Source organism: the organism of the source record quoted next, unplaced genomic scaffold (assembly GCF_019419815.1).
Source record: "Pyrus x bretschneideri cultivar Hongxiangsu unplaced genomic scaffold, Pyrus_bretschneideri_v1 Contig15, whole genome shotgun sequence".
Lineage (NCBI taxonomy): Eukaryota > Viridiplantae > Streptophyta > Magnoliopsida > Rosales > Rosaceae > Pyrus > Pyrus x bretschneideri.
The window spans coordinates 2,828,259-2,843,905 of record NW_025999446.1 but is presented as its reverse complement, the minus strand read 5'-3'; the positions used below and the strand labels follow the sequence as shown (position 1 = coordinate 2,843,905).

The window sequence follows — 15,647 nt, the reverse complement described above, 5'->3', positions numbered from 1 at the left end:
ATATATAAAATATATATGTATATATATATATAAAATAAATAAATAATATATATTTTCGGTTTGGTATGGTATTCCCGAAATATTGAGGAGACAATCCCGAATCCCATACCAAAATTTCAGGATCGGTTCGGGATAGCATCCCGAAAATTTTGAGAATTTCGGTTTGGGACATTTTTTATTTGGGATCGGGATTTTTTTTCCACCCTACGTGCTGGACACATGATAGTTATACAGGTGCTTGTCTGTTGGACAAGTTCACTGAACACTGACTGTCCAAGAAGGTTAAACGTATGGAAACTTACCACATGTTAAGTGTCACAAAGCTTATGGTTGTAGTATGCAAATAGCTTAGGCCTGAGGCATCACAGATATCTTATATTTGTTGATAAGAACTTAAATTTCACCTTAAGACCCTCAGTGAGATTGCTGAGCCCACAGTGTGACAGTCCGGTTGATATGTATAAGTGTGAAGGTCATTCATTCCTCAATTATCTATTGTAACCGTTAGACAATTCATTCTTCAGTTGACTCTCCTTATTAAATTAGGAGTATTTGTGTAATTTGCCAAGATAGTCACAGTATGCATCACATTGTAACATACCAAGAATTTCTCTAATAGAATTATGTCATTCTCTATCAAATTATTTTCCTCGGCAACAATAATCTAATATTCACGATCATATTTATTTCAATCACTTCACACAACCACAACACTTTTATAAAAAATTACCAAGCCTCACACTGGTTTTCTTTTTTCAATTTTTTTTTTTTATTTTTTATTTTTGTTGTTGTTGTTGTTGTTACAAGCACTTTACAACTAGAGTTTACTAATCAAACAACTGCTTTATTTTACAACAGTTTATTATGACAACACAATAAAAACATATTTTTAAAAAGCATAACAATACCGAAGCTAATCCTAAGTGGGTGATGAGATTGGCATGAATGATCCATGAAATTCGTATGGAACTCTACAGGGCAATGTAATTTTGGCAACAGGCTCATTGGAAAACATCTTTGTCTCAATCACATAAACGTAAAAGGAAAATATATTAAGTTATACTAATTAGTTAGCACTTCAACGCATACAAATGTGAATCGATCTAAACAAAATAACAAAATTTCTCAAAACAAGACTTCAAATATTATTATAGACTGATCGACTTACTTGAGATATGTTGGTATCTTCATTGTGAACAAAAGTGATCAGCCATCCATCATCTTCTTCAAAACCCCCTTGTTTTGGGACAAAAGAAGCTCCAGTGCTAAAGCTGTTCTCCTCAAACATGTGAGTTTCCACCTTTATTGCCTCTTCTAATTGGCCTTCACTTCTCTAGTAATCCATGAAATAAAATAATAAAGAATGTTAGTCACATATTCATGCATAAAATTGCAGGAGAAAAATTATAATGAAAACATGTCCAGGCCTAATTGATTGTACCAAAGAAACATCAGCTGGTTCTTCAAATTGTAGCTTGGCTAGACCATTATATTTGAGCATGCCGGAGACACATACCGCCATAGATAACCATTAATGGTCTGAGAAAGAGCAATTTAATTAGAGAGTGCAGTTAAGTTATTGTTTGGGAAAGATTAACCCTAATTACCTGAGGCAGAGCTTGCGACGGAATCAGCCACTTGGGCGTAGCCATATCTATTTTTAACGCCGGAGAAAGCTCCATTGATCATGGAAAAATCCATACAAAACCTTTTTCCAGTGAGATATATCTCACTGACTTCCCCACTTTGCATGTTTAATCTCCATTCATAAGCACGAGAAAATAAGTTTCCATCGTCAACTGATGAGATAGTATCATGATCATTTTCTTTACTTGGACTTGTAGGCTTAAATTTTCTTGGCAACCATCCAAATTGAGTCGATGCCATGTCAGGTTCTGGTATAATTGAGTCCAGAGCTTTACAACCCCACACTACAGCCTGCTCATCCAACAAACAAAAATTAGATACCAAATGCGGTTTGGCGTACAAGTTAATTAGAAGTCTACTGCTTATTACGAGCAAAGCTTTAGACTCACAAAAATGACTCATTTGCTGATATACACTCTAATATTAGTGGTCTCACATACAACGGAACGACCCACCTCTATTAAACAGCATGTCAAAAAATGCATCTCAGTTTTATGTATACAAATAGTAATTACTGGATTATTATTCCTCCAAAATAGTGGAAATTCAAATAAAATTGCCAATTTATTTAGGTTACCTCATCACGATCTTCAAAACTACTGATTATGTGAAATGTGCAATTGGGTTCAACTTTAAACCAGTGTATTGAATCTGCATTGCCGTAGCGTGGCATCGCACCGATTCGTGCATATCCTTCATGATTGTACTCTAATAATCTGCATATCAAAACCAGCACATCAAGCAATATATTTAAGAACATTGCATGCATGTTTTCATGGGGATATAATCAGAAGTTGTAGAGTGGAACTATGAAGGATTGCATCACTTACAGGCCTCCGTTAACGAGTCTGTTTATGTCAAAAGTTAGAGGACAATCCATGAGTACATTATACCTGCAAGCAAAGTATGCATGATTTTGAGTTAATTAAGTGGCAAAAGCTGCTCCTGCTGAGTTTGAGATCTACTTTGTGAATTATCTCCTTTCCATCAGCTGAGCAAGGGGAAAATATGTGATACATCAAATTTTCTAGTGTCTATTTTGTTATTTTGATGTCCTAGATTATTTCTCAATGATATTTATGAAATGTGCAATGCTAACTGTACACATTGTATTCACAATTTCTAATACAGGTGAGTCTTACATACAGTGATAGATCTATGCCTGTTAGAGAGTGTAAGCAACACAATACCTAAAATTATTCCAATTTCCATATATGGTTTACTGCGTCAAATCCGTGAATGACCAGCTCCTCTAAGCCGGGAGCTCTCTGGAACATTGAAAAGAAAACAAAAGAGAACTAAGTATGTGACGATACGTACCAATAATTAGTATATAATTTAACGTGAAAATTAAGGGCTATATAGAGCACTAAATATATATGTTTCTTCATTTTAATCCTTAACAAAGATTGAAATTCTATTAAAATCATGTGTTGGATTATATATCGATTATAATCCTTTGATTATATTTCTACGTCATCATAAATATTGAACTTCATATTTGTTTGTTTTTAAATTCTTAATTGGTGCAAGTGGCCCTCTACCACAATGGTGGAGATGAGTGTTACCCTTGCACCATGGCGTGGGTTCGAACTAGGTTGGTTTCCTAATCTAACAAATCTTTTGTAAAAAATAATAATTCTTAATTGGTTTATATACCAAGTCAAATGCATCTAAACCATGATATATACTTACTGAATGCACTTAATTCACAGTATCTAGTCAAATGCACCTAAATATGTAATCATATCTAGCCGAATGTAACTAAATATGTGATTATAGTATCTATTTGAAAGCAGCTAAATCTTAGTACCTACTTGAGTGCATCTAAATTATATACCTATTTGAATAAACCTAAATCATAACATTTGCATCCAAATATTCATATCTAATTAATGCAATTTTTTAGTTTATAAAAAGTTCTCATGATCGAAAAAAGTGATCGCATGAAAATTTTATACATGGCCCTCTTAACTTTAGAAAATGAATTACAAATTGCTAGTGAGAATATGGAATAAAATCAGTTTAAAATTTGAATGAGAATTAAAAAAAAACTACAATAGAATATCATATACAACCTAAAAATAAGCTATAGCAAATTTTATACAAACTCATATAACATTTTTCTGCATAACTTACTATGTACACTTATATTATGTTTTATTAAAATTTTAATATCCCTTTAAACCTGAATTTACTACCTACACTATCAACACAAATCCAATTGAAAATGTAAATTCTTCTATACACGGTACTCATTTAGAAAATAAAGCGGAATCTTGTTCTACATATAGTTGATCAAGTCAGGTATAAGAAGTGTTTATAACACACACACACATATATATGCATTTGAATTATTGAATGAGATCAAGTACACTACTCACCATGAAACCTAAGGAGAGGGATTTCTTCAAGTAAAAAGATTTTCAGAGATAGAAGGCTTCTTCTTAAAAGCAGAGCATTTCAGTTGAAATCTCATACATGAAGATGCCATATCTCTTCTGCGTCCTTCTCTCTCAGAGCCACGGCTTCCCACTATATATATGCATACATACATATAATATAGAGTTTTTTAGATATGGACTCTTACAACTCTTATTTCTTGCATAAAAATCCACCTAAATCTAAACATCAAAATAAAATCCAAATTTGCAAAAGACTGCCAAATAGAAAAGTAATTGACCTATTATTACAAAATATTTGCAACTTGTGCCACAATATTCAAATCAAATCAATAATTCTTATTACTTACCTTAATTATAATGAACAAATAATTATTGCACATACTATTATCCCTAACATATATAAATATATATATACACACACACATAAATACATTCAAAAGCATATCATACTACTAAAAGTTCAATATACATATGATTTACCTATATGTATATAGTACTACTATACGTTCAAATACACACACACACACACACATATATATGTGCAGTACTAACATATATGTTAAAAAATTATTATATGTAATTAGTTTACCTATTTGTAAATTTATGATTAGCATTGTAGGTAAATTAATAACATTTTGTAGGTAAATTAGTATTAAATAAAATAGTATTGCTTTATTACGTAGGTAAATTATTTTTGCATGTATTTTGCATATATTGGGTTTGTTTATTATATAGGTAAATTATTTTTCATGTATTTTACATAGATAGGGTAAATTATTTTGAGCAATATAACATTTTAAAATTTTAATAGTAGGTGCCCTATTTGAATCAAATAACATTTTTTTTAGGTAAATTATTTTGCATGAAGTTTTACATATATTAGTCATTTTTTTTATATATGCGTGTGAAATAATTTACCTACATTAATATGTAAAATATAATTTTAGTGACTTAAATAAGCATGTCAATATATTAGGCATTTTTATTGTTATTATATATTAGGCACTGAATTTATAACAAATGTTTTTTTTTTCTTTTTTGTAAAATTGTTAATTCTCCCTTATAATTCTCATGCCATTAATTGTGTACATCAAACATTCAAATAGGGGTATTTTAGGCATTCAAAAAATTTTAAATGTGTTAAGTCAAACATAATTAATAATTTACTGATGTGGAATCTAGTAAATGGGTTTTATTCGAGTAAAAAACTTATGTCAGGTTTTATGTGGAGAAAATTAAGTTTTAGGAGCTAAAGTTATATTTTTAGTATAAGGGTGTCTGATATATTCCCTAATGTTATTCGTTTGGTCTTATTAGCAAGTACATACAAAGCAAACAACCTTGAAACCCTAAATTCACATGATAAACGGCGTCAGAGCCTCAAGACAAATGCCACATGATCCATACGATTTTACCAGATAGGAAAAATAGAGGGAAGATCAAGGCAGAAGCTAAAAACAACACTAGTACTCTTAATCGACAGCACACCAATCTTAATTAATAACGTTAAGGATTAAGTATAAAGAAAATATCTAGCGATTACTTAATGGACATTAATCTCTGTCATAGCATTAAGGGCGATCTCAGGCAAACAAGGCTCCTCGTTTTGCGAGGGTCTGAAGGGGGAAATGTCTATCGTACGCAGTTTTATCCTTACTTTGCAAAAAGACTATTTCTACAACTCGAACCCGTAATCTTTGGGTCATAAATGAGCCACATTTTCATTGTACCAAATAAAAAAGATGAAGATTCGTTTGAGCTTAAAAGAATCTTTCCTTGTCTAATGCTTTTCGTTTAGTGTCGCTTATTGGACATTTATCTCTATCATAGTTGGATTAATTAATTGATTAGGGGTAAGGATCCTCGTCAGATTATCTATCCGGATCCGGGGGTTAACCGATCCTATCCTTTCATAATAAATCGTGCGATGAGGATTATCATTTTGTTTTTTGTTTTTTTTTTTATGCAAAACGAAGCCCAGCCCCTTCTTTTCAGGAGAAGATTTCTCTAGAGAGGGCCCCTCGGCTCTCAGAACAGCTCCCCAAGGGATTGGCACTTTGGATGTGTAGTCGGGCTCTTACTTGCTGATGTGCTGCAAGAAGAGGACAGAGTTAGTTTTGAAAGGCGCCTTTGTGAGGCCTTAGGTGTAGGCTTTGAGGCTCGCAATCAAAACTAACTAAGTGCTAGGCATGCCACTGCTATCTCAGTATAGCAAATGTAGAACAAGATTGTGTTTAGTTGATTACTTGCACCCTAAGTTACTCGGACTTCTTGTTATCAAAGGATTGTCGTGGATGGGTTAAGTCAACATTAAGTTCTTTTTCTTGCCTTGTGACCAAGGACTTTTAGTTCATAGTCTTGTATATTTGAATGAGGGAGTCCAGATTCCTTAAATCATTTGTTTGGTTCTTGATTGGTTTTAAATGAAAGCATATCCATCAAATTGACCAAATCTAGATACAAATAAAAATTTTAAAGTAGGAAAACAGGTGGAAATGACTTGAATACATACTGGAGAATGCATTAAGTAATAGATTTACAAATTCAAAAAGCAAACAAAGAGTTTCGGGCAAGATTTCACCTTGTCTAGCAAGGTTGAACCTCTTGCAATTACTTCTCTTTGAGTTTACAGAGGTTTCTATGCTACAAAGGGAAGGATGGTAAACCAGTTTACATAAGGGAATTAATACTACACCACTAGGGTGATAGCAGAGCTTCTACACAAGACAAAAATGGCTTTTGTGAGGGAGATATCCTGAAAATGATTGAGATCTGAGTTGATTACAGCTTTTAGATGCAAATCTGTCTTGAGAGTAGCGATTGTATGTTTGTTTGTTTGATTGGTTGAGTGTCCTTGTCTTTGGGGCCTCTTCATCATTTTATAGGTAAATTAGCCCGACTGCAGTGACTTTGCTCTTGCCCGAAAGCACTTAGAGGGTAGTGAGTCATTAGCTTTTACTTGTATTGCCACTGAAAAGTGCTTTTTGGTTGATTGTGAGTTAGTCCCCATCACTTGACATTTAAATCATAGGCACATGGCCTATGCATTAATGGGAAGGTGCCAATTTGTCTCTGGGCTTGATGCTTAGGCGTCGGGCAAATCTCCCTTTAGTTGGTATCTTTGGGCTTCCACACACTTACAACCCAATGTTCAAATATTAACCCAAACACCTTTTTGGACTTCTCCTGATCATCTTCTTTCTCTCTTTTCTGGATCTTTGTATATTCCACATGCTTCTTTTCTCCATCATTCTCTCTTTCACAATTTTTCTCGTTTCGTTGATGATTAATTTGAAATGAAAAGGTAAAAAAAAAAAGTTGGAAATGAATTGATATAATATTTTTTTAATGAATCCAGATTCGTAGGGACTGATGCAGCTTCCGACGAATCCATATTTTCATGGCTTCCATGGCCAACTGGTAAACCCCATCTCCGCCATCTGATCTGGTTTTCTTCCTTGTTGTCTTTGTTGGGTACCTTTTAGTAGGGGATTGGAGGAACGAGCTAGGTTTTAGTGTTTTAGAATCGGCTGATTCCAAGGAGCTGTGGAACGGAAGGAGAAGGGAAGAGAAAGACGAATGGAACTGTGGAACGGGAGAGAGAATTCTCTAGTGCAAAATTGAAGAAAAAATTGAAACTTGATTCTGGCCTCATGATCTATTACAAATGGCCATGTTGGAACTTGAGTTTAATGTGGGACTCCAAGTCCCACATCGCCCAAACCACTTTAAAACTTCTTCTTTATAAGTGATTAAACTCACTTATAGTTTGAATTGAATTGGGCCAAAGCCATAGACCTTGGGCCTTAGACTTAGAGGGTTTGGGTGCATATATTAAATGTCAAAGATGGGCCTTGCGCCTTGGGGCTCTTGGGCTCGGATGGACGAAAAACCCAAGTATCATTTTTACGTTTTTGATTTTTGCTTTCATTTTTTTTCTTTCTGAAAGGATAAAACCGATCACATGAACGGTTATAACCGTTCTTAGTGATAAATGTGAACGATTTCAACTGCTCATTTATGCCATTATATATGGTTATCGGATCAGAAACAAGAATAACAATCTTCCATCAAATCCCTCACAGTTCACAGAGAAACACCACAACCAATTTGCCAAGAATCCGAGTTCGAGTGCAAGAACTTGGATTAGATAGTTGTATCCTGCAAGATAGACGATCATCGAACTGCTGCACTGGTGTAGGGACGAATTTCTGTCTTAGGAGATTGCTTCTGCAAGCCTCTATCTTCAAAGAACAAGTCAGTAATTTGTGATTTTATATATAATTACACTAACTGTTTATGTTTTAATATATTGTATTTGTCATTGAGTTTTTCCATTCGAAATAAACTGTGCAATTGTTGTATAATTTATACTTAACATTTCATTGTCTCTAACAATCTAAGACAGAAATTATGGATCAATCAAATGTTGGTGTCGTCAAGCAACACGTTGAGAAACCTGAGAAGTTCAAGGGAGTTGATTTCAAACGTTGGCAACAGAAAATGTTGTTCTACTTAACAACTCTGAACTTGAGTCATGTGATTACTTCTAAGTCCCCCAAAGCACCAGAAGAGGGAGACATTCCTGCCGAAATTCTGCAGGCTATAGAAGCCTGGACTCACAGTGAATTTCTATGCAGGAACTACATTCTGAATGTGCTAGATGACTCTCTGTATGATGTTTATTCATCATATAAGACAGCGAATGAACTGTGGGAGTCTCTGGATAAGAAGTACAAGTTTGAAGTGGCAAGTTCCAAGAAGTTTGTAATTGGAAAATTTCTGAATTACAAGATGAGTGACACCAAGTCTGTTGTCAAGCAAGTTGAAGAACTCCAAGTGATTGTTCATGAGTTAGATGAAGAAAACCTTGGTCTGAAAGAAGGTTTTGTGGTTGGCTCTATCATAGAGAAACTGCCTTCGAATTGGAAGGACTTCAAGATTTATCTGAAGCATCTAACTGAAGACATGAGCATGGATCAGTTGATTCTCAAACTGCGTGTGGAAGAGGATCATCCCAAAAATGAGAAGTATGATGTCTCATCGCTGGAGGCAAAAGCCAATGTTGTGGAAGGAGGTGACTCACACAAGGCAAAGCACCATCAGAAAAACAAAGGCAAGGATGCTGCAAAGAAAACAATGACTGCTGTGAAAGGGAAAACCTTTAAGAAAATCAAAGGAGGTTGCTGGGTTTGTGGAAAGACAAGACATAGGGCAAAGGACTGCCGCCACAAGAAGGATTAGAATTCTGGAAGTTCCAATCAAGCAAATGTTGCAGAAGACACATTTGTTGCTGTTGTCTCTAAAGTCAATTTATTGACTAATTCAAATGACTGGTTTGTTGATACAAGAGCAACAAGGCATGTGTGTGCTGATCGAAATTTATTTGTTACTTACCAATCTGTTGATGGCGGAGAAAATCTGTACATGGGAAATGCAACTGCGTCTGCCGTTGTAGGGAAGGGAAAAGTGACGCTCAAACTCACTTCCGGAAAAGAGCTTTCACTTACCAATGTTCTGCATGTTCCTGATATTCGTAAGAACTTGATTTCTGGATCACTTCTGAGTAACAAAGGTTTCAAAATTGTGTTTGAATTTGACAAGTTTGTAATCACCAAAGGTGGGGTGTATGTGGGAAAGGGCTACCTGGTTGAGGGGCTATTCAAAATGAATGTACTTTCTGCTAATGCTTTTAATAATAACAAGCCGAGTGCTTCTTCTACTTACTTGATTGAGTCCTCTACATTATGGCATGCAAGATTAGGACATGTTAATTTTCGTTCTCTTCAAAGAATGGTTAACATAGGCCTATTGCCGAAATGTTCCATGAACAAAGTATCTAAATGTGAGATATGCACAGAATCTAAATATGCAAGACACTCATATAAATCAGTGGAAAAATCCAACGAAATACTTGGTTTAATCCATAGTGATCTTTGTGATTTCAAATCCACACCAACTCGTGGAGGAAACAACTATTATATTTCCTTCATTGATGATTGCAGCAAGTATTGTTATGTCTATTTGATTCATAATAAAGATGAAGCTTTAAACATGTTTAAGACATTTAAAGCCGAAGTCGAAAATCAACTAGACAAAAGAATAAAGGTCTTAAGATCGGATAGAGGTGGTGAATACGAATCTAATGACTTTGCAGAATTTTGTTCAACACATGGAATAATACATCAAACAACAACACCATATACTCCTCAACAAAATGGAGTGGCTGAACGGAAAAATCGTACATTGAAGGATATGATTAATTCCATGTTGAACAGTTCTGGTGCACCACATAATTTATGGGGTGAGGCACTCCTTGCTGCAAATACGATTTTGAACCGAATTCCACATAAGAAGACTAATTAATCTCCTTATGAAATTTGGAAAGGTAGGTTACCTACATATAAAACCTTGAAAGTGTGGGGTTGTCTTGCAAAAGTTCAAGTGCCTCTTCCGAAGAGACAAAAACTTGGACCAAAAACAATGGATTGTATATTTATTGGTCATGCCAATATAGTTCGGCATATAGATTGTTGGTTTATAAATCTGAAATTGCAGACATTCATATAAATACTATACTTGAATCTGCAGAAGTTGAGTTCTTTGAGTAAATTTTTCCTTATAAAGATAGGTCATATGTTTTGAACAAAAGAGTGCATGAGGTTACTACAAGAAATGATGACTATAATCATGCTTCAACTTCTAGAGTTCAAAGCCAAGATTTGGAACCACGAAAAAGTAAAAGAGCAAAAATTGCAAAGGATTTTGGTCTTGATTTCCTCACTTTTGTAATCGAAGAAGAGCCTCAAACTTATAAGGCTGCATTAGAATCATCTGAAGCACCTTATTGGAAAGAAGCTATTCAAAGTGAAATAGAATCCATCATGCAAAATAATACATGGGAATTGGTTAATTTGCCTCCTGGAAATAAACCAATAGGACACAAATGGATTTTCAAGAGGAAATTGAGACCGGATGGTACCATAGACAAGTATAAGGCTCGTTTAGTTGCCAAAGGGTATCGTCAAAAAGAAGGACTTGACTACTTTGACACTTATTCACTAGTAGCTAGAATAACATCTATAAGGTTATTAATAGTTATAGCGTCTGTGTACAATCTTGAGATACATCAAATGGATGTCAAGACTGCATTTCTAAATGGTGAATTAGATGAAGAAATATATATGGATCAACCTGAAGGTTTCATTGTCAAAGGTCAAGAAAAGAAAGTTTGTAAGTTGATTAAGTCATTATATGGACTCAAACAAGCGCCTAAGCAATGGCATGAAAAATTCGATCATAATATGATTACGAATGGATTTGTAATCAATGAAAGTGATAAATGCATTTATGTTAAGAAAACGAAAAATGCTTGTGTTATTGTATGTCTATATGTTGATGACATGCTTATAATGGGAACAAACAAAGATGTGATTAACTCCACAAAGAAAATGCTAAATTCTAGTTTTGATATGAAAGATATGGGATTAGCTGATGTGATTCTTGGAGTTCAAATTCTAAGGAATTCAGATGGATATGTCCTAACTCAATCACATTATGTGGAAAATGTTCTAAAAAGGTTTGGACATTATAATTGTAAACCTGCAGTAACTCCTTTTGATCCCATTCATAAACTTTCTAAAAATGAAGAAGATAGCGTATCTCAATTCGAGTATACCCAAGTTATAGGTTGCTTGATGTACATTATGAATTGTACAAGACCTGATCTTGCTTATTCAATAAGCCGACTAAGTAGGTATTCAAGTAATCCCGAAAGAGATCATTGGAATGCTTTAATAAGGGTATTAAGATACTTAAAGCATACAATGAACTATGGTTTGCATTGCACTCAATATCCCCCAGTATTAGAAGGATATAGTGATGCAAATTGGATTTCAGGGAGCACAGACAGTAAATCCACAAGTGGATATGTATTTACACTTGGTGAAGCAGTTGTGTCATGGAAATCATCTAAGCAAACATGTATAGCACGTTCAACAATGGAATCAGAGTTTATAGCCTTGAATACAGCTGCTGATGAAGCTGAATGCTTAAACATTTTCTGGAAGATATTCCATTATGGCCCAAGCCTATGACTGCAATATATATACATTGTGACAGCATGGCTGCATAAGGTCGAGCCAAAAATGCTGAATATAATGGGAAACCTAACCTAACCATTAGACAACTACTCAAGAATGGAACTATTTCCATTGATTATATTAAATCTAAGGAGAATATTGCCGATCCTTTGACAAAAGGCCTATCCAAGGATCAAGTAGCATTTACATCGAGGGGAATGGGTTTAAAGCCAACTCAATGAGTTATAACTTGACGGAAACCTAACCTAGCTAATTGGAGATCCCATGGTCTAGGTTCAATAGGCAAACTAGTTGAGGAAAACTCAAAGTAAGAAACACACAATCTTTACTCATTCTTATGATGGAAAATAGTGTGTTGCCTGTAAGACGAAGAGGGTGAATAACTATTCTTAATAATTCTAATATCTTATGATTAAGATGAATAGAACGGGATATTCTTTATTAGCATTACCTATATGAGATTGATGTGGGGTCGCATCTTTGAGAATTGGTATGGCTACAATTCTCTAAAGGTCTCATGAAATCAAGATATGTTCAGGACCAAAATGAACACTACCGTATGAATTGATGTGTGTCAAGATGTGATATGTGTGATACTTATTGCTTCGATTTTACTACAAAGAATGATCAGTTCAAGATAGTACATTCACTGCTTCATTAGGTAAAACCGATAAGTACTCACTAGAGAAGATTCAAGTTCAAAAGACATATATCCCGATGCATATCATATCTAAGTTCTCTGGAAAGACATTACTAATTTAGCTAGTATCTTATTTTCAATTCAAATGTGGGGTATTGCTAGAGTTTGAATAGAAAATGTGGGGTATTGTTGGAACTTGAGTTTAATGTGGGACTCCAAGTCCTACATCGCCCAAACCACTTTAAAACTTCTTCTTTATAAGTGATTGAACTCACTTATAGTTTGAAGTGAATTGGGCCAAAGCCATGGACCTTGGGCCTTAGACTTGGAGGGTTTGGGTGCATATATTAAATGTCAAAGATGGGCCTTGCGCCTTGGGGCTCTTGGGCTCAGATGGACGAAAAACCCAAGTATCATTTTTATGTTTTTGATTTTTGCATTCATTTTTTTTATTTTCTGAAAGGATAAAACCGATCACATGAACGGTTGTAACCGTTCTTAGTGATAAATGTGAACGGTTTCAACTGCTCATTTATGCCATTATGTATGGCTGTCGGATCAGAAACAAGAATAACAATCTTCCATCAAATCCCTCACAGTTCACAAAGAAACACCACAACCAATTCGCCAAGAATCCGAGTTCGAGTGCAAGAACTTGGATTAGATAGTTGTATCATGCAAGATAGACGTCCATTGAACTGCTGCACTGGTGTAGGGACGAATTTCTGTCTTAGGAGATTGCTTCTGCAAGCCTCTATCTTCGAAGAACAAGTCAGTGATTTGTGATTATATATATAATTACACTAAGTGTTTATGTTTTAATATATTATATTTGTCGTTGAGTTTTTCCATTCGAAATAAACTGTGCAATTGTTGTATAATATATACTTAACATTTGATTGTCTCTAACAGGCCAGACATCCTAATCCCTTGATTAGTGGTTAGAAGGCTTTGGAATATGCTGTAGACATAAGCCAACTGGCTGACAACGGTGGGAAGTCAAAGATGATGTGCCAGTTATACGAAAATTACAAAGATGATGAAGCTCTTAATTATGTAATCTTCGGTAAGTCAAACATGGACACTTTGAAAAGTAGACATGTTAAAACTTTGGGCTTCTACCATATTTTTAATAAAAAATTATCTTTTCAAAAATTACTTGAAGTGTTTCTAATTATCTTAAAAATACTTTCAAACAACTTTTTCTTATTTTTTTAGACTTCTGAAAATTAAACCACTTGAGCAGAACTCGGGTATACTCGAGAGTGTGCAGTCCTTGAGAGGGCCACCAGTAGATATAAATTATAATTCTAAATCTTGAAAAAGAGAAGGTTATTCTCAACAGTTATTTTTTATGATCACAAAATTTATTCGGGGGGCTATATTGTAAAGAAGCCAAGATTCAGTCATTGAAGTGTTGATAAATACTAATTGTTGTTTGTTTGGTTAGTCTGTAACTTGTTAGTTTTGTTAAGGGCATAAATGTAATATGTCAAAATGCCCACAGCTATATATAACAAACTCTGTGTAATTATTCAGTGTGCTGAATAACAAGAAATCATTCCCTTTCTATATGGTATCACGCCCTTTTCACCTCACGGTTTTCTTTCTCTTGATCCTCTTCACTTCCAATTTCTGACTTTTCTTCTCAATCCCTGCTGCGATTCTTCTCTACTCTTCTTCGATCTTGTTGATTGGTGTATTTCTCTCTGCAATCAGAAATGGCGTCACCGTCAGAATCGTCTTCTCCCATTGAGTCGGTGCAAGCTGCAAACCCTAATTTCTCCAATTCTGCGCCGCCTTCGAATTCGTATGCCTCTCTTACCATACAAAACATTGGAAGTATGGTGCCAATCAAACTCAAACTCTCCAATTATCTTCCATGGCGTGCATTATTTGCCCCAATTCTGCGTAGGTATAAGCTTCTGAGTATTATCGATGGTACTGAGGTTTGTCCCTCCCCTCTTCTTCCTGATCGTTCTATTAATCCAGCCTTTGAAATTTGGTATGAGAAAGATCAGAATCTTCTCATTTGGTTGAATTCTACTTTGTCTGAAGAAGTGATTCCTTTCATTGTTGGTGTCTCATCGTCTCGGGATCTATGGCTTAAACTTGAGCAACGTTTTGGAGGTGTCTCTGATGCTCACATTCATCAGTTACGATCTTGTCTTCAGTCTATTCAGAAAGGTTCACAGTCAATTTCTGATTATCTTCAACAGATCAAGGAAATTTCTGATGCCTTAATGGCAGCTGGTGCTCCCGTCACCGATCGTGATCTAATTACAGCTACACTGGCTGGTTTACCTGATGAGTTTGAATCTTTTACTGATTCACTTCTTCTTCGTCTATCCACCACTACCCTGGATGAATTGCATGGCTTATTACTCACCAAAGAACTCTCCATATCTTGAAGGAAGAAAGCTATTTCATCTAGCCTCACAGAGCCTTTCCACGCATTTGCTGCTTAATCGCAGCCTTCTCTCTTGCCTACACCACCACCACATCAAGCGCTTGCTGTTCAACCTCAACCTTTTCGTGGAAATTATTGTGGAAATCATCGTGGCAATTATAGTGGCCCTGCTCGTGGCCATCGTGGCAACTTTAAAGGCAATAATTTCCGTGGCACTAATTTTCGTGCCAATACTTTTCGTGGTGGCCACTCTCAAGGCTCTAGTGCTCTTAATTGTCAAATATGTGGATCACACAGTCATGAAGCTATTGACTATTTTGATCGCATGAATCCGGATATTTTTGGCAAAGTTCCTCCAGCTAAACTTGCTGCTATGTGTGCACATTTTTCCTCAAAGCCTGCTCCTTCTTGGCTTATTGATTCGGGTGCAACTTCACACATTA

General features: G+C 35.2%; 1 protein-coding gene and 1 pseudogene across 1 annotated transcript in view; both read right to left on the bottom strand.

Annotated features, from left to right (window-relative positions):
* Positions 1-1,522, bottom strand: part of LOC103942488 (carotenoid 9,10(9',10')-cleavage dioxygenase-like) — a 28,109-nt gene extending 26,587 nt beyond the window's left edge. The window contains exons 1-2 of the mRNA XM_018646301.2: positions 1,442-1,522; positions 1,169-1,333 (exon numbers count right to left, since the gene is read on the bottom strand). Of these exons, the coding sequence (XP_018501817.2) occupies positions 1,169-1,333; positions 1,442-1,522 (246 nt within the window). The remainder of the gene's footprint in view (positions 1-1,168; positions 1,334-1,441) is intronic.
* Positions 1,523-1,599: 77 nt separating this feature from the next.
* On the bottom strand, positions 1,600-2,924 carry LOC103942487 (annotated as a pseudogene).
* Positions 2,925-15,647: the final 12,723 nt, after the last annotated feature.